At 32.4% G+C, this 26,023-nt stretch overlaps 2 protein-coding genes across 5 annotated transcripts in view; one reads left to right on the top strand and one right to left on the bottom strand.

Moving 5' to 3' along the window:
• LOC111051360 (oxysterol-binding protein-related protein 1) overlaps nt 1-11,825 on the top strand; it is a 107,140-nt gene extending 95,315 nt beyond the window's left edge. The window contains exons 14-23 of the mRNA XM_039445381.1: nt 852-961; nt 2,219-2,377; nt 3,165-3,277; nt 3,841-3,925; nt 5,003-5,107; nt 5,645-5,765; nt 6,195-6,323; nt 7,188-7,270; nt 8,017-8,151; nt 9,268-11,825. Of these exons, the coding sequence (XP_039301315.1) occupies nt 852-961; nt 2,219-2,377; nt 3,165-3,277; nt 3,841-3,925; nt 5,003-5,107; nt 5,645-5,765; nt 6,195-6,323; nt 7,188-7,270; nt 8,017-8,151; nt 9,268-9,370 (1,143 nt within the window). The 3' untranslated portion in view covers nt 9,371-11,825. The remainder of the gene's footprint in view (nt 1-851; nt 962-2,218; nt 2,378-3,164; nt 3,278-3,840; nt 3,926-5,002; nt 5,108-5,644; nt 5,766-6,194; nt 6,324-7,187; nt 7,271-8,016; nt 8,152-9,267) is intronic.
• On the bottom strand, nt 9,996-25,672 carry LOC111054340 (armadillo repeat-containing protein 3). Of its 4 annotated transcripts, none has more exons than XM_039445391.1 (12): nt 25,152-25,672; nt 24,395-24,622; nt 23,133-23,291; nt 22,569-22,778; nt 21,916-22,113; nt 21,267-21,542; nt 20,458-20,622; nt 18,282-18,517; nt 17,243-17,583; nt 16,262-16,457; nt 13,426-13,576; nt 9,996-12,728 (listed from the first exon to the last, which is right to left on the bottom strand). In XM_039445391.1, the coding sequence occupies exons 1-12, from the start codon at nt 25,305-25,307 to the stop codon at nt 12,441-12,443; spliced, it is 2,604 nt and encodes an 867-aa protein (XP_039301325.1). In that variant the 5' UTR covers nt 25,308-25,672; the 3' UTR covers nt 9,996-12,440. The 4 variants fall into 4 exon arrangements, with proteins under 4 accessions (XP_039301325.1, XP_039301340.1, XP_039301345.1 ...); XM_039445406.1 differs by having other exon boundaries at nt 25,148-25,377; XM_039445411.1 differs by lacking the exon at nt 21,267-21,542.
• Nucleotides 25,673-26,023: the final 351 nt, after the last annotated feature.

The following is a 26,023-nucleotide window of genomic DNA, read 5'->3' as shown; positions in this document are numbered from 1 at the left end:
TGTGTCGTTCACTGACGCTGATACTGAAATGTGGGAATCCAGCTTGAAGGTTAGGGTAGGGGTCGAGTTTTGCATTTGAATGGCAATATGCTGGTATCATTTAAAATGTTTTGATAATTTTAGAATTAAAAATATGATGTGGATACATTGTATGCAATGGATTTTCTGAAAGCAACAGGAACGTGAAAAACTTAAAAACTTGTCGTACCCTGAATTTGCCTACTTGGGGCTCTGGATCAGCTGAGATCTTGATGATGTGAATGTCACCCTTACAATATACAATTGACATCGATATAACTCAATACCGAAAGAATTTTCCTTAAATAAAAAGTTTAAGCTACCTGTTTCACCAATAATTATACTATTATTCTCTTTGACATGAATATCTCTAAAATAAACAATGATAAATACCAAAAAGAGAAATAAAAACAATTGGTTTAAAACTGGAGAGTGAGGAGACTGTATCATATAAAAGTAATTTAAATATTCAAATGAAGTGTCAATTTAAATCTGAGTGTTTGGACGCGCAATAAGAATAATGGATGGATAATTACAGCCAAAACTGTAACTGAGTAAAGAGAAAAATTATTCAAATGAATAATTCATGAGATTGTCTCATGAATATTTGTCTCACGATATTTAATATCGTTGGGAAAATACAAAAAAGACAAAAATATAAGACAATAATGTCGTTTGCATCAGATATGATAACTGGTGTATTAAATACCATGATTACCAAACAATGATAAAAACAAACTATCATTGCCTGTCTTCACCTGAATTTTATTTATTGTCTATGAATAAATAAATGAAAATTGGCAAAACTCCATATTCTTCTATACTTTTTACAGTATGTAGCTGCATTTGCTGTAAGTGCTCTCGCTTCCAGTTTGGAAAGATTAGGGAAGCCATTCAACCCTTTATTGGGAGAAACCTATGAGTTGGAACGGGACGAATTCAGGTAAGGACGTTCTTCAAGTTTAATACATCATTTTTGCTCTATTGAAAATTAAAGCCTACTATCCCAATAAAATAATTAAACAAATAAATGAATGGGTAAAAATATTCATCTTGAATATTATGGTACTGAAAATTAGTGTTTACGATTGAAAATGTTTGAGTTTTAAGATTGTCATTAGAAATCAAATTTAGTGTATTATTTATGTTGGTGGAATTCTTCGTGTGGATACCTCCCGGATTCATAATCTTCACTTTTCCTATACAATCTCACTATGACTTTACTGTATAAGCTATGAATGTTCTGGTAATTCACCGTGTACCCAGTAGTTAAATCATAATGAAGTGATATTCTACTATTACATCACAAGTTCTGTGAGCAGTGTGGGAGATGGAAAGAATAATCTAATGAAAAGTGTATCGTGAAAGTTTACACAAGCGCAAATATTCCACTTGGCAGCCCACCTTCATATTTTCAAATGTCTCCACTGCGACAAACTAGAGCTGTTCCTGATATGGGTCGACCTCAATCATGAATTCCCAGGTGATTAGAGTTGAGGGAATTGGCAAAGTACCGCTAATTATTTATCAAAAACGATTCGACTGAGAAAGTAGCTCCAATTTGACGGTGGCAACATTTTAGAAATTCCAATCCTCTTATTTTTATACTGCCTCTTTTGTTGGATTCTATAAAGGCCTCTATATCATATGTGCCAGTAAGAAGCTATAGGTTTAGCCTATAGAAGCTATAGCCTCAATAGATTTGGGGGAAATGAAAGAGTAGAATACATATATTTAGAAAATACATGCTCTGAATAATTCCATGCTAAATCTAGAGAATGCCATTGACCATCCTCATTGTTGGATGGTTTGAAAATATCAGTAAGTCATGCTTAATTTTTATTCACTATTGAAAATTGTTCTTATTCATCGTTTAATAAGAATTGACAGCAAAATAACCAGGTTCTGTTATTACAAATATATAATAATAAAAAGATTTTGACGATTTCTATTTGTGTTTCTCATTATGGAAAAATACTCAATCACAGATAACACTGTCATCTTTCTGGAGATTTTGACTGCTGTTTTGAAACTGTATATTTACGATGTCAATCAGTATATTACTCAGTGAATCTTTCCGAAGGGTCTTCACATCAATGTAAAGCACTCTTCTGTTCTTTACTCATTTATTCTTCCTTGTGATTGGGTTTTGAAAATTTTTATCTTGGATTAATATTTTGATATGTTTGTTTGTGAACAGGGTAGTATGTGAACAAGTAAGCCATCACCCTCCAATATCTGCCTTCCATGCTGATAGTGAGCAATTCATCTTCCATGGATCAGTTCATCCTAAACTGAAATTTTGGGGCAAAAGTGTAGAGATTCAACCGAAAGGAGTTATAACTCTTGAACTCCCAAAGTAAGTATCATAAACCGTATTTTATTTTGTTCATTTACTCTTGAAAAAATGGCTTGAAAGTTCGAGACTTGTTGTGTGAAAATAAAAATAAATGTTGAGAGAGTACTGTGAAATTGGAGACTACTGTTATAAATTAGCCCCAAACAAGAAAGTGAACATTAAGTACCACAAATACTTCAATTACCATTGTGAAACTGATTGAGCTGACAAAAAGTTAGCAATATCTCTGAATTATTTTTCTTTTGGAGTAGAATTGGGGAAAGTATTCAGATACACTGTTCTGTGAAGAGATTATTTGTTTTGAACTCAATACTGTAAAACCAATTCTCTTGAAAGCGTTCATTTCTCACAATGAGAATCTTCATTCATTTGAGATCGAGAAGAATTCCTGCCATTGTTCGAAGAATGAACATATTTTATTTCAAGATGACAGTAGCCTTATTTGAAAGCTGATTTAGTAAAACTATTCATTAGATTATAAAAACACTTCACTTGAATGGGCTACTTTTATAAATTAATAAAACAATATTGAAACTTGAAGTACCCTTTATTATTCAACTTGAACATGAACTTGGAAATGACCTATGGTCGAAACTAGTCGTTGTAATATTTTAAATAATAAAGGGTACTTCAAGTTTCAATATTGTTTTATCATTAGATTATATTATATTTTTGCTCAATTGTGTGTGAACCATCAAAGAACATCTCCTTCGATTTGCTACAATCTCAAATGTTGTTATTGTTATATTCTGTACTCAATAAATAATTTCTTGAAATATTTTTCTAGATGGGGAGAAGCGTACACGTGGAGCGGTGTCAACTGTTGTGTTCATAATATTATTGTCGGAAAATTATGGATAGAGCAGTATGGAACAATGGAAATTGTGAATCACAGTACAGGTAACTGAGAAGTTTACTCTCAAAATATCCCAAATACTTGATATACCATGACATACTAATGGATAATATACAAATGCAATTTGAAAGCGTATGTTTATGCTAATATGTATTTGCCAAGCTAAAGTATATCATGTCAAGTTGAAGTATATTATCAAGTTCCTTTGAAGTTGAAATACTGTAGGCAGTATATCATCAGAGTACCGGTATCCATTCATTACTTCTGACTTGTACATTTTGGGAGTACATTCTTGAAAATCAAATTTCTTTTCAGTGAATTTAAATGAGTAATGGAATGTATTGTATCAGCTGCCCAATTTATAAATCCACTTTTCTATTAAACTGAGACTTGAAAGAAAGAAGACTGAGTAGGAAAACGATGTATTCAACGCCCCATATCTGCTCTTGTACGGTTAGCATTATCATTTAACTTGTCTAATAATTATTATCTATCTCTCACTACTCATAATATTTGGAATGAATGGAAGTGATTTAAATAGAAGTTTATACTTCTCACACATCGATTTTTCAAATGTAGCCTGACCTTATTCGATGTTATTCCACAGGTCATAAAGCAATTCTGACTTTCAAACCTGCAGGATGGTTCTCAAAAGATTTACATCGAGTAGAAGGTTTCATAATGGACAAACAGTAAGTATGATTTGATATTTTTTATAAGTGATTAGAGATGAATTATTTATAAAATATTATTCATAATTTTATGTATTTATCGACGGAAATCCTTAATTTATTCCGTTATTTCTGAACAACTATATAAAATTCAGAATATATTTTTAAAATTTCATGGTGATTACTTTCCAATTGGTTTGATTGAATGGCCGTCTTCACACCTACCGATTGTCGACATATATCATCACAACACCAAGAATTTCCTCTGATTGATCGATTCTCATCAACAGCTGGTTCTCAGCCAATCGGAGGACGTTCTGGGTGTCATGACAATAAATGTCGGCCGACAATCGGTAAGTGTGAAAACTACCTATGCGATAAGGTTCTGCAGTATAATAATGTATTGGATCATAATACGATAAATTTATCAGCGATACAGCGTTTCTCTAGTGTGGACTAGAGTGTGTGCGAACTACCACTGTTTGCCTATTGTAGAATGTTTACAATCGTGATTGAATATGATGTATAGATCAGTAAATATCCGTGTTTTTTATGTGAAACAATTCAAGGAGAAGAAGAATTCATGAAAGGTATCTACAAAACTCTCGCTTGCTAATGAAAATGATAATCTTACTCCAAATCTATTCATAGATTTAATAAATGAAGTTCAATATATTGTTTCTCCTGTTTGTAGGCTATGTTTCCGGAAATTTCTCGGTCGTAAGTCAACTATAAAGGTGCGTACAGATTTACGCGCCGCGAACATGAGCAATAAATTCATTTCTAATCAGCTGATGCCAAGCTTCTCATATCTGTATCTTACCGCTTCTGTTAAAATACAGATATAGTCAGCTGATTGAAAGTGAATTGCTCATGTTCGCGGCGCTTATATCTGTACGCATCTTAATAATTATTATTGTTGAATCAGGAGCTTTCCAGAGTATGATGCATGATTCAAGTTTTTCAAATTAAATTACCAATAATGATCCCATCATCCATAAAAGCCTTGTAAGAAATTTACAGTTATAACAATTCAGAAGTATGATCAAAATGGCGGAAATTAGACCTAGTGATCTAATATTAAAATTTTCTTTTCAGCAAAAAAAAGCTCAACTTTCTTTACGGTAAATGGACTGACTTTATTCGATGTACAGATATTAACTCATACGATGAATATGTGAAAGAAAATGCTGACAAGTTTAGGTGAGTTTTCAATAGTATTTATCAAATTTGAGGTTTGTTTTAAAAAAATCACTCATGGGCTATCACTACTATCGCTATTTATAATGACTTTTACTATAGGATGGCAAAAACTCATGAATATACTTTTTCTTCTACTATCGTAGTATTTCTTGTAGAGCACGCCAAGTCTCATAATTAAATAAATAAATGTTTTTTTTCCAAAAAAACTAAAACTACTACATCAATTACAGAAAATATTATATAAATTACAATTACATACAATAGTTAGTTACAAAAAAATTATTGTAGGTTTTATGTTTTATGACTGGTTTACAGGCTTGTTAAGATTTCTAAATACACGTATTTATGATATCACAGATTCCATTGTCATACTAGATGTGTAGTGCACTCATTGGGACATGCGTTCCAAAAATTTGTTATAACAATAACATAATCTCAATTACTTCAATTTCATCCTTATCAAGATACTATTTTCAATGTTATGTTAGAAATAAATTATTGTGAGTCACTTATTAAAATTGTAATTATATTTTTCAGGTCAGACGGAAAATCTCATCCACCAAACATGTCAGAAAGTCCTGTCCATACACCCAAAAAGGTTTTAGCCAAGTTGAACAGTTTGAAAATGGGTGCTTTCAAATCTATGTCGATTTCAGAAGTAAGTATCTTTTTGATGTAATCCGACAATCCAAACCAATAATGGATTCTTTACAAAACTTCACAGGATGGATTCCACTAGGCCAACTGACAAGCTACAAGCGGCTTGTGAAAAAGCTTACTGTAATTGAGGCTGTTTATCACTATTTCCGTAAACAGTGGTAGTGTTTACGGAGGTAGTGTGACAATCCAGTTATCTTGGAAAGTACTGTTTCATTTCTAAATTATTCTACTAAATGATAATTTGTAATGTATTGAATTGGAAGTGTCATGCTCAAAGAATAAAAGAATTGTATTGAATTGGAAGTGTCATGCTCAAAGAATAAAAGAATAGATGTTTGATTAAAATTGTAATTCTCTCCGTATTGTTCATTAGAAATTTATTTATGAAATTGTTGTCAATCTTGTATAATAAATAATATTTTTGCAGCCTGATGAGACAGGAGAAGACGGTGCTGAAGGAGGAGACATACCGAAAAGTGATTCAGTCTATTCCATTGACATTCCACATTCAGTTACACTCTGGGAAGCTGAACCAAGACCTCCAAATACGTCTGATGTGAGTTCACTCTTTACATGATTATTTATCAATTTGTTGGCTGAATCCTTGAAAGATTTCAAAATAGGAGATAACTGTAAATACTAATACTCCAGAAAACTCACAACTGTTACTTCTAACTACTCTCACGTGATTATAAATAGGAAATCTATAGACTACAGAAGACTCTGGCAGAAAGAAATGTTTACTATACTTATTTTACTGAATACTTGGAACTCCTTCAAATTGGAAGTTTACTGCAAATTCAAATATCACAGATAATTATGAACTACTCCCACTTGATTATTTGGAGTTTGGAAATGTCTAGACATTGGAAGACTCAATGGATATTTATACTGAGGACGGCTATTGATAAATCATCTGATAGTAGGAAACATTCCATTCAGTATATGTTGCCCCAGACATATAATGAGGATTCTCTCTAAATTTATTTCAAAGATTTGTGTAACATTGTCTTTTTTTCTTTAGGGCTACTTTTAAATATAAATGAAAATAAAAATTTAAGTATACTTTTAAAATTGTTTAGTCATATAGTTATCATTAAATTGATAATGTCATCATATAGCCGAAACATGTTGTGACTAAGTAATTTGAAAATGGTACTTAGATTTCTGTTTGTGTAATAAAGTACTATAGATTGAAAGAGTAGAGTGAAACTTGCAATTCAAATATGGAAGTGCGGTGTAAAATTATTATCTGCTTTTGTAGTTTCTCTATTAACATCATTAATGGAGTTTGAAACAATGAACACAAGATCTGCAAATGTTAACTTGCCCCTGAAAACTATGAATATGACTTGAATAGAGTTTTTTTTGAAATTCCAGGGATATAATGTAGTTTACTAACTAAATTTATTCATTTCAGTTCTACCATTTCACGCTGTTTGCTATGTCGCTGAATGAATTGGAAGATGGAATGGAAAAAAGGTTATGCCCAACAGATTGCAGGTAACTCTCTCATTTCTGAACGTTTATCGATTGGATCACTTGATGTTATAGTTTCGTAATACATCATTATGCTTGATGCCTTTGACGTAGCCTCTGATGACAGCCACAGGGAACTGAAACAATAATGATGACAAGACAGGAGGACATGCTGATAAAATGTGGTTCAGTAGTATAATTATTTCGACGAGCATTGCATTATAAATAGATAACTTGAAAAGATTATTTATACTTTATAAGTAGGTACTTGATTATAATTCAAAATTATTAAATTCAAGAAGAGTAAAATATTGAGAGAACTAAGTGACTAGTATACCCAAAAACCTCTTCAAAGATTTCTATTACAGTTTAGAGATTGATAGCATAAATGTTTAAAATGCTCATGAAGGGAAATGGCAATAATCCAAAATAGTTTTGTTAAGTTTATTACATAAATAAGTTAAGTTTGTTAAGTTTAAACAAGTAATTAACAAGTTTTCTTCTGTTTTCAATAAACACGTTTTCGTTTATCATATTGTATCACCCAGTAAGTATCTGACTAGAAATCACTTGGCTACTTATTTTACATAATTCCATGAATTCATAAGAATATTTTCTCAAACTTGAATTTTAAAAAACACTTTTGAAGTGAAAATACACTTACTTTTGTAGTGACGATCGTTTCGACCTGTTGTTGGTCATTATCAGACTGTGGGAATTTACTCAGATGACATGTATGGATATACAACAGAATATTTTCTTGATAACAGGTTGAGGCCAGATATAAGAAAACTAGAATCTGGAGATTTAGACGGAGCTGCAGCTGAGAAACTGAGGCTAGAAGAAAAACAAAGAGATACTCGGAAACTAAGAAAAAACAAAAAGATCGAGGAATGGACACCTGTGTGAGTATTTTGTCATGCTTTCTCAACCTGTTTATGATCGTATATTTGTGGGTAATTCACACATCACAGAATTATTTTGAATAGTTTTCACAGTTATTGTAAATGTCCACATTATGTGAGAAATTTCTGTTCAAAAAGATCGTTATCCATAAAATTAATGTGACTCTATGGCTACTGTTTGGATTATTAATATAATTCAATTGAATGTACTGTTTAAGCTAATTCAAATAAATAATTATTATTAAACATCTGTAGACTAATTAAAAGAATGGTGGAAAATTTGTGAAGAGCTATTGTCTGAAGGGGGCTTCAAATGGGAGATTTCGTTCTCAATCCCTCACAGCCTTCAGGCCCCCACACTCTGTGGAGCCTCTTTGAGAGAATTCGTATTGGATTCATATGAAGCTTTGATTTTACTCACCTTGGCAATGACGTGACGATGCGGAAGAAGAGAGATCTGAGTAAAAGTAGAATATGATTAAGGACTGAAAACTACAAAATAACCTATTTCGGACTATGTGTAACCTTATATCTAAATTTGGGAGAGGAATAGCAAAAGGTTACCTTATTTTTCCTCTCCCTATCATTTTCATGTACTTATTGTATGAATCAATAAAAGAATAAAAAGAAAAGAATACACCCGAAAATTGAATGATAACATTCAAACTAAAAACATAAAATATTGCATAATTTTTCAGAACAAAATAATATAATCAGAAATGTTGAAATGATACATGGGATAAATGTTGCCTATTACATGGGAAACCATAGTTGGCTAGGTATTTTTCCTCTATTTCTTTTCAGCACACCCCGCCATGAAGCCTGTTTTTGTATTTTATTAGACATTTATTTTTGATTGAGATTTTTTGTGTTTTGATTTCTTTTATGTATATTGTATTGTGTTGATTTGAATAAAAATGATTGATTTGATATTAGTTTCATGTTATCCCCTTAAATTGAGACATAATTGAACTAATTGGGTGCAGTCATTGAATGCTTAAAGTAGTTCAACTCTATTGACTTTCTCAATTATAATGTGCGAGCGTTTCTCGATAACCATGATAATGTTGTTTGGTAGATTTACCCATGATTAAAAACTAATTTTTGTTTGAATAGGTGGTTCTGCCAAGGAGCAAACCCGTACACTGGACAGCAAGATTGGCTGTATAGAGGTGGCTATTGGGACAGGAATTTCGGACCAGACCCTCGCATTTTCTAATGAAGGCACTCTACAGTTTTCTCCATCAAGCTTCTGCCCACTGTGTTTCTCACTTACCATTATTTCATAATCGCAGAATATCTTTCTAGTTGATTTCGAGAGAGAGTTCTATATTTTAATATAAAGTCATCATTATGTTTTGACCATTTTTATTGTCGTCTGTGATCGATTTGCAGTTCTATTACAGTATCTCATGTTTGTGACTTTAACAAGGTAAAAGTAATGCTGTTATATACCTCCTGTATATATAGAAAATGTAGATTTCTAATGTAAACAATCGATGTGCAGTTGTAAATTATTCGCCAAATAGTAGCCTTGTTCATTGTTAGAGAGTACAGTTGACAAAATAGTTGATTGTGACAATACATCATTATAATAGGTTGTTAAGGAAAACGTGTTGAGAGTACTCATTAGGTTAAATGTGTTGTAAATTAACAAAGTTGAATTTTATTTATTGAACAAATTATAGATGACTCAATCAATCAAATATGGCTTGAGCCAAGTGCATAACAGCAGCATTCTTGAAATAGAAGCTTAGAATCTCTAGGATTTGTAGATTGTAGAAATGTAATTAACATTTCCGTCTAAAATGTTACCTTGAAGGATTATCTATTTAATTCTTTTCGTCTCATTCCATCTTCATATTATTTGACATGATAATTCTCATTCCATTTGTTTATTTTAAAATGACTTTACTTCGTCGTAAATAGTCGTGTTACCATTTTTATATTGTTACCAGATTTATTTGAAATTTTGATATTTTTTTCAAATGTTATCTATTCACTCCCATTTTTCTTTATTGAGAAAATGGTTTTAATATAAAAAGACCAGCTTTGGGTGAATCACACCTAGTTTTTATTGTTTTTGTTTTAAATATAGTTTTAAATTGGTCTACCCATAGAAAACGTGTATAGTTTTTGTTACCTATATTTATAATGAATATCCATTTTAATAAATAAGTGGGGAAACTAACATTTTTGGTTAGGTTTTATAATGATTGCTTTTCAATTATTGAGTGGAGAACATTAATTTTTGTTGAATATTGATTTCTTTGGCAATGACATTTCCTATCGGAAAACAAATTTACAAAAAAATTATGATTGTATTGATCGAATATGATGAATGTTTTGAACAACCAGATTCCTCCAGTAATAGCATGACATTTCATTTTTTAAACTAATGAAAAGAGGAAAATTTAATTGGATGTTTAATGAAGCAGTCAAACTCATAAAAAGATAATTTATCAAATTGAAATAAAAAATACACGAAGTACAAATAAAATTATATAAATTTGAAACAATCAGTTCATTTATAAAGAATTTACGCGCCTCTTATTAAAAATCTTACTGTCACTAATTTTATACTGCTTTTGTAAAATAAACAAAGAAGTCTTTTTCAAATATTCTTGTGCAATATATTTATTTTGGTGATCGTTAATGATCACTGATCACTGAATATTATCAATTTGGAGAACGCTATAACTCATACCAGTACCTATATTGACATTAAGAACTTTTTTTACCATATCAGTCATCCTGAAAACTTTTCAATCAAATGTAATAATGGAACTGAAATGCTAATTTACTAGTCAATCTTCTCAAATTAGTGCTCAATGTATCCATACTATATTATGATATAGTATTATAATTTACTAGTCAAAATAATATTTATAGAATACTGTGTATAGAATATACAATTTATTTGCTTCAATGCCAGATCTAATGCAATCAATGATGAAAATCACTCAATTACAAACAATCGCACTAATTTCTATTCATTTATTTATTGGATAGAGCAAACAATATAATAGTCGGAAAATGTGCATTCTAACTTGATCATAGTTGCGGATTCATTTTCTATAATAATTGGTTTAATATTTCTCCTTCATGTATAATTGTGATTCATGAAATTTTGAAATTCTGTGTTCATCAATGGAATGTTTCTGATGGCGAAATTGCTACTTTAAAGATGCCATTCAATCATTGGTATCTTTCAACTAAATCATAATAATATATATAGTGTAAATTTTTATATCTCTCAACAAATTCAGCACTATAACTGCTATAGTTTAGGCTATGAATCAAGTGAGCTTCTTTTGAGAGAAGAAAAAATTGTTTACTCAAAGTGGCACCATTTAATAATGCTCACAAAAATAAACACCTTCACTGTCTTTAGTTATTGAAAAGATTTTTAATTTCTTGCTCACTTATGGGAATTCAAAACTTGCTTTACTGTTCTTATTTCTCTTCGGTTTTGACTTTCAGTAACTATTTCAAAGAAAAAATGCAATTTTGTTCTCAGTTTTTGAAAATTAATTTCGGAAAATGAATTATGACTGTTCTTAACCTCTTAAAATATTTTGTAAACTGAGATTCTTCATGAACTGGCTTTAAATACAGTAATAATTATTATATTTTACCCATGTATATGGAAATAAATAGTTATAATTTGTTTACTTTTGTATTCATTTAATGCTGAAATACGCCTCCAAATCCTCTCCTCTCTCGTTAAACATGAGTAAACATTACAAAAATATCAATTAATTTTCACTCATAATCAGTTGTGAACAACGTTGATCAACTCTTATTTGGCAACGTTGCACTCATCTAGTCCAATTTTCATCGGTCTTTTTTCGTGCGGTTGACTATAGTTTATATTTTAACATGCATTGGGCCACTACCACCTATATACAAATTTATAAATTTAGCTGGTAGTGATTGGGCCCCAGGTAGTACCACCATCGATACTTAAAAACCAAGCCTCATTCTTAACATGGTGATTGACACTCTACTTGTTCATGCTTCCTCTATGGTGATATTATTAATGTACCAATAAAAACAAAAATTGAATAATAAATACAACTTGATTGTGGTAAATTTTATTACAATTATAAAACATGAAATATCACATTCGCAATTTTCTGTAAAATTCGGTTGAATAAAAATGTTGAATGAAACTTTTTAATACGAGTAGCGTGTTCAAATTTAAAACAACTGCTCCCTCTCAATCTGAAAATTGTAGATTACATGGTAGATGTGCTCACTGATTTGTGCCGTGATAGATGGCTAGATCATGGTGGATGTGCCGTGATGAGTTTAGGGCAAGCCATGTACTCATGAGCGTGAGGCGTGTTGAGCCGCATGAGTTCGCCAGGCGAGTGCATGAGGTCGACGACATGAGTGGGCGCTTTGTCGAAGCTGGTGAGTGCCACCTCAACCCAGCCGTGACCGTGGTTGCCCCGCTGCAGAGCACAGGGGAACCCCATCTGGTCGGCCAATGTCTTGAACAGCAGAGCGCGCTCAAAGCTCAGTCCCAAGCGCAGTACACCCAGAGGGAGCATTCTACTTTTCACTTCCGTCTGTTGACAAAACGTTATCATTAATTATTTCTATTTTCATAAAAGTTTATTTGTTATCTTGTATTATGTTTGTTTGTGAAATAAATTAAATGATTTATTGATTGATTGATAGTGAGGTCCACGTTATAACGGCAGTCGAGAAAGATAGGAGAACAGCATTGCCGATTCTACTGCCTTCTACAGAGGATAGCTGATACCGGTAGGCTATATCTTCTGATTTAATATTAGCTGTTAATTCTTGTTGAAAATAAACGATTTTATCGTATCCACCAAGAAAATATATTTTTCATCTTCAAGTATCTAATATACTCATGATATAATATTAGCTGTTCATTCTTGTTTAAAATAATAAATTATTATGTATTTTGTTCCCCAAGAAAATATATTCTTCAAGTATTCAATAATAGGTACATTTTCATAATAAATTGAGATCAAATATTTTGTTAATTATATTTCTACTTTGTTAAAAAACGATCTGGAAACGTTGCGGAGCTAGAAACGGATAGCTATATCTGCTTTGTAAAATGATGACAAGGATAATTATACCAATGTTATTCAAATACTGCCATTTTAATGTGATGGAGAAATCCCACAATATAGGATGTACAGTAATATTATTTAGTTTTGTAAGGAGATCATTATAAAAAATAATGATTATATTCTATATCTATTTGAAGTACGTGTAGCTTTAACTAACCTTGAGATCAGAAATGTGCAAGTCGAAGTAATGTTTAGTGCAAGGAACATTATTATCAGCTCCGCTTAGCTGATTGCAAACAAAATGTGCAAGTATTTTCAGTTGATTCTGTATATCAAACACATTTCTCCCAATGCCAGTAGTCGGTTCCCTGAAATATGAGAAAGACTGTCACAATCTAACGTTTAGTTTTCATATAACTTTCCAAAGAAGAAGAAAGTATTTTTCAATTCCAGATTAAGTTATAATAACTCATTCCAAAGACATCTTATTATGTACAGTAACTGAAAAACGTTATGTAGCCTAGAAGATTTTTATTTGCAAGTTCATCGTAATAAAGAAACAGGCCAGAAATACAAACAAAAAGCAGCACAACTAGAATTGTTAGTTCACAAGAATCCCATAGTGATATTCACTATAAACCATCAGCATTCCTTCTATACGAGGGTTATGACATCAATAATGCATCCCTTTCGACAATGTTGAAGTGAATGCAACTATAATATAGCACTTTCACAAAAGAGAGATGGATTAGAGTAGGCCTATTTGATAATTCCTTTTTTTAATTCAACATGCTACTCTGATGAACTTATTTGATTTTCCACTTCAATTTGGAAAAATTCCCAGGGATTGCTGATTTTATACAGTGTCCATGAAACTATGAGAATGGATGAGGTGGAATCAACCTTTTTATAGAAATCATTGTTTATAATTATTATTTCCATCTGAAAAATTATTGTCAATTGCATAGATGATTGTCAGCATGGTATAGATATTGATCTGAAATTTGGCATGAATATTTATGCTATAAAGACTCAACTATAAAAAATAAAAAAAAATTTTTTCGTTGAAATTTTCAAAATGGCGGCCATTTTAAATTTTTGATGGCGAATATCTCGAAAACCGTCCATTTTACAGAAAATTTACAAGAGACAAAAACGTTAGCAAATTTTTTCACGATTCCAATGATACCTAATTTATTAAGATTGGTCGAAGAATAACAGAGAAATTAATTTTTTCGTACTGCATGCATGACCACTTTTCACCATTTAAAGATCAATATTAATTTTTTTTATAATTTCATGAAAACCGTTCTTATTACAGAAATATACAAGAATAACTTTCCTCCAAATTTTATTTTACATTGAAAAATATTAATTTCACTCAAATCGGTTCACTGATACTAATGCAGCAATTGCTCAAAATGCCGTCCTTCAACTTGATTACACAGTCTGCACCTTTCAATCATGGACCGTCGAACTGCTATAAAAGCATTTTCATCATCTTGGATGGCACCTGCTGCAGCAACCACTCTTGCCACAAGGTCTTCTTCGTTTTCTACTGGCGTGCTGTAAACAAGGTCTTTCATATGGCCCCAGAAAAAAAATCTAAAGGGTTGAGGTCAGGTGAACGTGCGGGCCACGGTACTGGTCCACCCCGCCCAATCCACCGCTGACGATAGGTCATGTTCAGAAAGTCCGTAACAACATTTCCGAAATGAGCAGGGGCACCATCATGTTGAAACCAAATATTATATCTGTTTGCAAGAGGCACATCTTCCAAAAGTTCTGGTAGTATGTCTCTTAAAAAAGTAATGTACGTGGGAGAATTCAGACGATTAGGAAGAATGTATGGTCCAATCACGCGATTACCTAAGATACCCGTCCAAACATTCAGCGAAAATCTATGCTGATAACCACGCACTTTGACCTCATGAGGATTGTCTAAGGCCCAGACGTGACTGTTGCGAGAGTTGAAGATTCCTTCTCTTGTAAAGCTGGACTCATCGGTAAATAACACATTTTCTAGAAAATTTGGTTGGATAATGTCTTGCTGAAGAAACCAACGGGCACAGTTTACTCTTGGCTCATAGTCGCGTTCAACCAATGAGTGAACTTTTTGAAAGCGGAAGGGGTGAAGTCTTTCCTTGTTTAGTACACGCCACACAGAAGAAGCACTTGAATTGATTTGCTTTGCAACTCTTTGCTTCGGTCGCATTGCCAAGAGCTGCTCCATACATGAAGTGAATATCGGTGTACTCCAGCGAACTAAATTCCATTACAATAATTAAATATTTGTGTAGAAGCAACGTAAGAAAATATTGAAACTGGAAATTTAAGATAGAAATAAGACCTAGGAAACGTGAGACTAAGAAATAGGAAGCACTACATCTGGTTCTTTACTTTTAATGAAACAACAATACTTTTACAAGCCAAACATTATCATCTGAAAACCATTGTAAAATCATCTGTTTGCCCATATGGAGCCATACCGAGTTTCAAAGCTTCATCTTAAATACATCTGGAATTAAAAAATTAATATTGATCTTTAAATGGTGAAAAGTGGTCATGCATGCAGTACGAAAAAAATTAATTTCTCTGTTATTCTTCGACCAATCTTAATAAATTAGGTATCATTGGAATCGTGAAAAAATTTGCTTACTTTTTTGTCTCTTGTAAATTTTCTGTAAAATGGACGGTTTTCGAGATATTCGCCATCAAAAATTTAAAATGGCCGCCATTTTGAAAAATTTCAACGAAAAAATTTTTTTCTATTTTTCATAGTTGAGTCATTGTAGCATAAATATTCATGCCAAATTTCAGATCAATACAACATTTCGTTCTTGAGATAAAAATTTTTAAGTGAAAAAAACAAAATGGCAGCTATAAGGATAACCGCTGAGTTTTGGACACTTCAAATATGACATTTGTAGTCTCCTAGCATCCAGGTACAATACCCTAAAATTCTCGACACTACTTCTGAAACACACTGTATAAGGACGGCAAAAAATCCTACCTCCTAAAATCGATGTGTGTGTGTGTGACTATAGACATACTCAATATTTGCAGTCTTTTCTTCTTCTTTCAAAATTTCATTGAGTTCATTGACATATTCTCTCATAAAAGGGTCTCCACATAGAGCGAACTTTGATGTTTCGTTCGATGAGTTTTTTCTACGACTGATTTTCTCTTCTTCTGAGACCCTTTTACTTGAACTTCTTTTCGAGCTGAACGATCCTATAGCTCCAGATCCTAAAAACATAGAAGTAATAAATATTCTGAGTTCCCAATTTCAAGAAACAAAGAAATTGTAATGTTGATAGTAATTGTCTCCACTTGGAATCACTCATTGGTTTAATGGTTTTTGCTATTAATGTATTATATTCCTCGAAATAATATTTATTATATTTTCCAGATATATGTATTGTTAGCATATTTACTGAATTTCGTATTCACTAAATCTATTAATTGGCATAATTACTAAATTTCCCTGATTGCCAGTATCGGAGGGAAAAATAGTAAAAAGACTTTGTGAATCTCTCAAAATATTGGTGAAATAGTGAGTAGGCTAAAATAGCATGGGGTTATTATTTATACTGACAACATTAATAACATTAGGTTTTCACAGTAGGCTTATCAGTATGTTTTCGGAGAATTCCAATGTTGCACTCTAACCACTTCAATCATTTCTGGTGTGATTATACTCTCTTGGTAACCATTCCTCATAATTCAATGAGAGTTGTGTGTAAGAGAGGGCCGAGTGCACCCCAACTTTGCCCTCCTAGGCTTGAATGAAAGAAATTCAATTCACTTTTCATAGCGAACATCTGATGCACTAACTATCCAACCATGAATGATAAGATGTTATTATTATTATTGAGTAACCTATCGTAATCAATATAAAGTAATATATATATATATATATATATATATATATATATATATATATATATGGAGTCGAATTTTTCTTAGAATAGGCTTCAATAGGCCACCAGGCATAGTGATAAATATAACAAGAGATAGAAAATAGAACTCACCAAACGATTGGTTGGAGCTTCTACTCTGAACAGAATTCTTTGGGCTTGAAGTGTAGCCTTCTTTGGGATTGAGATTCACCACATAAATTACATTAGTATCTGTCACCAATTCAGTACTAGAGCTCAGCTGATGAAGGTTTTCATAGAAAGGAAAGACATCGTTGAAAGACATATTGTCTTTACTTTCGTTCAAACGCCATGCATAGAATCTATCCTTTATTACATCGGTGAACTCCAGACGGTCATACAGAGTGAATTTGGCTGATAGATGGTTTTCAAACAGTCGATGCATAACTGATTGCCACACTGGTATCAGTTCACATTTCTTTTTACCAATAAGCCTGCAAAATTAACAATCGTAATAGGCCTATGCAGGTTATAAGGTAATTTAAATGAATGTCCCAATTTCAAACAATTATAACTATTTTTAAAAAAACTGCACACAAACCAATTTCACATCAAATTACTCACAGAAGCATAAAAAGCTTATGATGTGCATTATAAGTGCTCTATGTGTCCTCCTTTTGAGGCTCGGACGACTATGCAAGTTATAGAGTTGTTCAAAATGAACGTTCCAATTTCAAACAATTATATTTATTTGTAAAAACTGACACACAAAAACCGATTTTACATCAAATTACTCACAGAAGAATCAAGCTTATGATTGTGTATTATAAGTGTTCCTTTGAGGCGCTCCTTTTGAGGCTTGGACGACATCTACTAAAAAGTAGGGTCCATAAACTATGGTTTGTGGAAAAACTCAAAAAACGTTCTCTTTAGGCGAATCTCTTTGATAGCGATGAGGCAACGTTTCATGTAGTCTGATCGGTAAAGTAAATAGATATAATGTTCGTATATGGGGAATCAAAAACCCTCATTCAACAGTGGAGCATGAATGAGATTAGCTTTAATTTAATTTGTTTTTTAAAACCTATCAAGTGGATAGAATGTACAGAATTTTAAAGAAATATATAATAAATAATACTGTATTGGTATACCCCGTTAATAAGATAGAATAAAGATGCAGTAGGCTACATACCACTCCAATAGACCAACTCTTATGAAAGCATTTGCAGCTGATTGATGGGCTGAGCTGGCAATGAGTATGAACTGGCCCACTGCTAACGAAACTTTATTCTTATCAAGATTCTTCTCCAATTGCTCCCATAATTTCTGAATGTATCCATCGCATAGAACTTGACACATTCTGTCATCATAGACTAATTGACTCAAACACGCCAGAATGGTTATACTCAATTGGTCATCTTCAGATTCCTTGATGAATAAAACAACGGTTCATACGGTACCTGATAATCAGTTCACTTTAGTCTAGAACAAAATATTTGTAAAGCCTACATATTCCTATTCACAACTATAGTTACCGTATGAGTTCAAATATTGAAAATGAAATTCATTTATGGCACATGAAAAGAAAACAATGAGATATAGGCCTACACCAGAAATTATAAAATTTTCGACATAATTCCGAGCATAATAAATGCTAGTAAATAACACGAAATCAAAATATATATTGAACAATACATACACAATCTATATTCTATATAATTATATAAAAGCGAAATGGCACTCACTCACTGACTGACTGACTGACTCACTCACTCACTCACTCACTCACTCGCAGAACTAAAAATCTACCCGACCAAAAACGTTCAAATTTGGTAGGTATGTTCAGTTGGCCCTAAAGAGGCGCACTAAGAAATCTTTTGGCGATATTTTAACTCTAAGGGTGGTTTTTAAGGGTTTAAAGTTCTTTTATCATGTATATTCTTCTTATTCCAATATCTTAAAATTATAATTGAAATGTCCATACCATATTATGTTAATATAGAACTATAATCTAGAGAGAGTACCTCTTCGAAACAGTTGTTCTGGTAACTAAATAAAAAATTTTGTCAGGTTGGCATTAAATTGAGTTGACTTTGTTAGGTTGGCACCAAGTTGAAGATTGAAATGCATTTATCCAGGACCTCCTAAATACCAATTTATCCAGTTAGCCAGAATTAGCGTTTTCTCAGCTTTTCTGCGTTTCCTCACCTTTTTCAATAATTGATGGAAATATATTTTTAAAAATCAGTACACAGGTTTAGCTGAGGTTGAAGAATTTTGTTCGCCAAAGATACGCCGATATAGTAACAGGTGTTTTTCGAGATCAAATTGACATAATAAGTTCAAATTCGGTACAGAGGTTCCGCTGAGGTCTACATGCAGGCGAGCGAAGCGAGCCCGCTGATCTCATTTTTGGACAATCCAGTCGGGGGTCCAGAATTCGGTACAGAGGTTCCGCTGAGGTCTACATGCAGGCGAGCGAAGCGAGCCCGCTGATCTCATTTTTGGACGATCCAGTCGGGGGTCCAGGGGGCGGAGCCCCTGGCTAGACGGATATGGCGAGCGAAGCGAGCCTGACGGCTAGTGATACCATATATGTTACAGAGATAGTTAAGAGGAAAAAAATTGTTCTAAAAAAGCAATTCTCATAAAAAGTTTTCATTTTTTATTGAATAAACTCCCTCATTTATTCATTCGTAAACTCTTATCACAACAGAAATGATTGGAGAAAAAAGAAAACCCTTGACTCTTATGTTTTTCATTACAATAGAGATTGAATAATATTTTGATTTACCCGTAAAGTACGGTATACCAATATTTTCCCAGAATAATCTTTTCATTTTTATTTTGACAGAAGAGCGTCATAACTGTGATTGCAAAAATAATTTTGGGGAGCACTGGAACCCTTGACTTTTATGTTCTTCATTTCCAGAGAGATTAAATAATATTTCAATTGACCATTAAATTATACTAATATTTTGCCAGAATAATCTTATCATTTTTACTTTGACAGAAGATAGAGCCTTATTGTAAATAGAATAAAAAGGTCACTATTGAATATGAAAAAAGTTCTAGTGAAGACAGCTAGCGATGAAAGCTACCGATTCAATGAGCTTATTTTTTAATAACTTTTGAGAGAGGGTTAATTTCAATCATCTTTCAAGTAGTGATAAGTGAGAATTTGGAAACAGGAATCAAATTTCGAATAGAAATTACTCATATTTGAAGTAAATATTTGAATATGTGTGTTAAGCAGTATATGTCATTGGCTAATAGGTCTATGAATTGAATTTTGCTGAAAGTTATGAATACTCCTCTACTTCCAGTCAAATTGAAAAATTGTTTCGATAGAAATAAATTGAACTCACCAACAAATGCCTTGTCAGATGATCGATGTATTCTTTTGGGTCGAGCCTGTCTCTGTAGAATGAGTTCTGAACAAGAATTGTCAAGCATGTTATTATTTCTCTCATTAGTTCCACAGAAACTTCCATATTCGTGCCAGATGAAGCCAAAATATTCAGTATGAATCTCTGGAAATTAATTAAAACAATACATATAATGAAAACAATCTAAAAATTCAGACTCATCTACTGTTTAAACCTCAGTATATAATAGCTAAGTTTCAAAAGTCACAAGGTTTTTTTCAGACAAGTCAGCACGAGAGGGCAGAAAGCTCTCTGATTGGGTTGGCGTATCGAGCCAAACGGACAGCTTCCTTTCCCGTCGTGCCGTGCCGACTCGCTTCAAAAAACGCCTCGTGTGTTTCGGTCCTTAGTGTCCCAAATTAATGATTTCTGTTATTCTGATTACATGGAAAATATATTTAATTCTTCAAAGAATGAATATATGTCAAGCTACATTTCAAACCAAGGTTTAATAAGAGCTCAAAGTGAAAATATTTGTTGAAACACCACAAATACTTTTGGTTCACACAAAAGTGAGCATATCAGACTCACTTGATGTTAAATAATAGAAAAATATCAACAAGTTTTATCGATCTGATTGAAGGTCACTTGTGTTGTAGAACCTTTAACAATAGGCCTACCCTAAATTGTTTTGATTTTTTTCATAAAATGTGTTTGAATTGATTTGATTCTATCACTTGTATATTGAATATTGAGATATTCATTAACATTTCCTATTCTGTACCATATTCAGTAACAAGTGGACTCACAAACTTATCCATTTCAACAGTATCCTTTTCATCGATTGTATGAAACTTCAGAAAACTGAGCAGAGCTGACATAACTGCCTCTTTAGTTCTTCCTGCGATGTTCTGTTCCATCAATCCAGTGAGTGAATCGATTGATATGTGCTCGAAGACGTTTTCAATTTGATCGAGATCTTTGAGCAATTGAGAGATAGCCTTACATGCCACAATAATCAACCTCTCATTAGAAGAGTGTAGGAAAGATTTTATTGTTTCCATTAAATTGTAATCCATAAGAATCTGGGAAAATAAGAGCACTATTGTATTAGCAATTACTTTTTCTTGGATTTTGGACGCCAGAGAATGAGAAAACTGATAAAAACATCGAATTTCCTTGATATTTCCTTCCGAAGAGCGCGTTTCAATTTCAACTATGAGGTTTCTACAAATAGCAAAAGTTATAGCTTTTCATTCAAAAGATTTAATTACCGTAATGATCCTAGAAATATTATGTGTGAATTGATAGTTATTACTGCAATAGCTTGGAGCTCAAAGATTAAGACAGTTAAATGGAAGCGTAAAAAATACAAAATGATAAATTTTGTATTTTAATTTAGTCTACTAATCAATACACTGATTAGATATTTAAAAAATGTATCAGAAGATTATTTACTTGATTATTTCTTTTCGAATGTGCCAATCTAATGATTGTATTCCATAATTTCTCCAATTTATCGACATTCAGTATTTTCCTGGAGAGAAGAAGCAATTTCCTCAAGGTATTAGCTTCCATTATTTCAATTTTTTCATTATCTGTTACACTCCCGAAAATTTCCATAATTCTTGGGTGGATATCTTCATACTCGGGTTTCTACAATAAAAAGTTAAAAATTTAACATCCACATATACCAGAACCAGAATGCTTTAATAGAAAATTTATTGGGCACATAAAATGTATGAATCGAAATCTTTTCATTTGTATCTCAGTGTTAATGAATTTCAAGAAAATCATCATTATGGTGAAAAAAGTTTTTTACTTGCTTATCCACACATAAACTCAATGAGTAACCTTAGGCACCAGTATCAGGATCTGATATATATTATACCACAGTGTATCCGTGTGGATATTCCACTGTGATATTATATAAATTTAAAAGTAAGTTTATGGTATGTAAGACAGAATAATCAAATTATGGAGCTAGTCATAGACAATATTAAATGATAGCATGATATGAATACGTTGTAAACAAGACAATATGAAGAGAATATAATGTTTTGCATTTTTCCTACGATTATAGACTCGCAGATTAGATTATGATCGCATACCTCTAGATAATTCATAAGCTTGTTGAAACCACCCAAATGTTTGAATTTCAATTGAGTTTCTATTCCATCGTGCCGCTTCATCATACTAGTCAAAACATCCAAAGTGAGTTGTTGAATGACAGGATATTCGCTATCAATCAACTTCACTAAAGTTTCCAATTTGATGCCCTCACATTTGATGGTTTCATCTTCTAGATAATTCAAAATTGTCTGAAACAGATTTATCATTAGATTGAATACCGCGGAGAGTGAAGAGCATGAGGAGTAGAGGCTGTTTAGACTGAATAAATGTAAATTGAGTTGTCATATTTCGTGATTTTCAATACTATAATATATGTGAAGCCTATTTTTTATATTTTAATTATGAATGCACGCTAATAATTAATCTTGTCTGTTCATGGGATAACGATAAATGTTTTGTTTTCTTAAGAAAACAAATGATCAACAAATAATGATCTAGAAAAATATCTTGGAAATTCACGACTTGTTAGAGGATTTGAAAAATCAATATTATTTATATTATATCAAAATAATATTTTGATCAAGTGAATTTCAAATACATACCTTCAAAGTATGCTTCTTGATGTCTGGATCATCAATATCAAGACATGCAGAAATTTTTTCCAAGGGTATTTGTCCTGCAATAAAAGATTTTCCTATGCTATCCTCAGTAATCAAAGAAAATATTTTCAATACATTCTCCAGAATTATAGGATCATCCCTCTGTTGGAAAAATTTAATTCGAGCATAAAAATCAACTTCCCGCTATTATTGATAACAATATTTTATGAAAGTGTTCTAAATTTAAAAAACTAAAAGTCTCATTAGAGAATTTTTATTATGTAATCTAATCTGTACTGGTGGTATTTGAATTATTGAAAAATGGTCATGCATTAAGAGGACACTTTCAACAATATCAGAAAAGAGAATGGCATTGTAATATTCATCTGCATAAAAAAGCTTGTTATTTGGTTAAGGATATATCTTTATTGGCCATTTCCGATTTTATTATTAGAAAACATAAAATAAAATAGGACTAAATATGTCATGTCATAAACATTTATTTACTCTATTTCTTTCAAAAGCGAGGACAAACTACAAATGGTATTACCGTACCGTTTATAATATGGTTGACAGTATGTGTGAATATATTATAATATTCTCCGAACATTTTTTTTCCTACAGTTACCTTGGAAAGTGGCCATTGCTGCACTAATTACAGAACGCAAAGTATCACTTTTCCGCTCTAGTGCGGGAAAAATTTTTTCTGCACTCCAGATTTACAACATGGCAACGCAAAATAGTTGGTGGGTTATATGGAGCACCAGTGCAGCAAAATCAAAATGAAGTTGGTAACAGTGACTGTGGTATAGTGAGGTGCACGTGTGTCATAATATCAAGGACACCGAGTTCGAAGACAGTCACCACATTCAGCACACAGCCGCCCCGCCATTCAAACACTACTACATTATTCTATTTTATTGATTCATAATAAAATTACACAGAAAAACATTTGATGCATTTCAGGCAATTTTACCCATAATTACTCACTTTTCATATTCAATGGTAACTGTAGGAAAAATTTAATGTGAAATAGGCCTACGTGCGCAAAGTTCCTCTGCTGCACTAAACAAACCACTCCGCCCTCGCCTACGGCTCGGGCGTAAACGTTTCTTTCGGTGCAGCAAACTGTCACTTTGCGCACTAGTTGCACAAATAACTATTTCTCATACGGTTTTAATAGAAAAATACAGAATCATATCAAAGTTCAACATAAGTCTACTTATAAATTTCAAATGATTAATATGTAACTGATACTTATTTACATTGAAAAATGCCTCCAAAAACGTTTCCGTCCAACTTGCATCTTGAAGAGTAAATCTCACAGAAGAATGGTCAATTAAATTGCTTAGGATTGCATAACTGAGTTTTCTAATGCAAAGGTCTTTATTTTTGAGTAGCGGGAGCAAGCTTGCCAAAATATCTTTTTTGATCATCAACTCAACAGTTACGCTGTTGGCTTTACTCAAATATTTCCGTAGATGATACAGTGCCTGAAAAATTGAACATGATACAGTAGGTATATTTAAGCTGCGTTCACACCAAAGTTATTAACAAAATGTTAATAACCTAATCCTTATATAGATTCTATAAGATTGAACGAAACTTGACAAACATGTGTATGTTCAATTCAATATAATCTATAAGGATAAAGTTATCAACATTTTATTAATATTTTATTGATAACTTTAGTATAAACGCAGCTTGAGTGATTCTTTAACTCATCTAAGAAATGTGATATCTGTCTGAGACCAGAAAATGTTTTATTCTAATTGTATTGAAATTATAGAATCAGTCAAACTATCCAGGGTTGTATAACATTAATGTTTGTATGCAATAATAATAATATAGATGAGTCTTCAAAAGTCAATAAACCTTTGTAAGTAATGGAATGCAAATATTATAAGTCATGTAATATAATGAGAGGCAGTTACAAATTCTTTTTGAAAGTGTAGAGCAAATAAAATGCAGCCTAGCCCAGATGAAGTTATCAAAATAAGAAAAATAAGGAATTTTACCAACTTGAACCTGCACTTTATAATCTTCACACTTGAGCAAAATTAAAAGATTATGTGAATTTTCTATCTCAATTTTTACTGGTTCAAAGTGAGTTTCTTGCAGTGGATCACTTGGCGTTGTTTTCAATTTTTTCTTTTTTTGAGATGATGACTTTGTCATTTTGGCAGGAAATTTCTATTGGAACAAATTCAGCTCTTCTCTTTACGAGAAAACAAAATACATCCAGATTAATCGGTACTAGGCTGAGTTTGAGAGCTAACAGGTGCTTATTTGATAGCGGAGATGCAATCTAGTTTTTTATATTGTGAAACTAACAGCTGTTTTCAAATACCCAACTTGTATGGACAAGTTGTAGAGGTCATCATTAGTTCCTCATCAAATTTAATCTGTAAGGCCCAGTTGCATAAAAGCCTTATAGATTTCAATCATGATTAAATTCTACGAAAACCAATCAGAGATGGGTATTCTGAAAAGATAGCTTCTCTGATTGGTTATCTTGGCATTTAATCGGAATTAAAAGTAAACAGTCTTTTGTGCAACCAGGTGTAAAGATTCAATAAGAAAAGCAATTCTATCTACTCACGTTGGTACATACCTACCATCATTTCGAAGTGGACTTGTCTTACACTCTCTCCTGGAGTCCATAAGCGTAATATTGAAAAAACTATTCTTTGTGACGCTCACACTTAGGATTGAACAGAAGAAACTCACAGTAGGTATACAGGGTCTGTATAATAAGTAACCGGACTGACCTCAGGAAATTTTTTATTGGCAGAATATGTAAAATTTTTCATTAGATATCTTCAAAGTAGTCACTATTGGAGTCGATAACACGCTGATACCGGATTTTCAAATCCCTGAACGCTGCCTGGAAG

Source organism: Nilaparvata lugens, chromosome 1, assembly GCF_014356525.2.
Source record: "Nilaparvata lugens isolate BPH chromosome 1, ASM1435652v1, whole genome shotgun sequence".
Lineage (NCBI taxonomy): Eukaryota > Metazoa > Arthropoda > Insecta > Hemiptera > Delphacidae > Nilaparvata > Nilaparvata lugens.
The sequence above is the reverse complement of the archived record's forward strand: the minus strand, read 5'-3'. Positions and strand labels throughout refer to the sequence as shown.

What these genes read in the sequence shown, in the direction of transcription:
- LOC111054340 (XM_039445391.1), bottom strand. Translation starts at nt 25,307, where the DNA reads ATGACAAAGTCATCATCTCAAAAAAAGAAAAAATTGAAAACAACGCCA. An exon ending in ATTCGAAAAGAAATAATCAA is followed by an intron (nt 21,543 to 21,915) that starts GTAAATAATCTT and finishes TTATTTTCCCAG; the next exon opens with ATTCTTATGGATTACAATTT. An exon ending in CTGTTGAAATGGATAAGTTT is followed by an intron (nt 20,623 to 21,266) that starts GTGAGTCCACTT and finishes ATTAATTTCCAG; the next exon opens with AGATTCATACTGAATATTTT.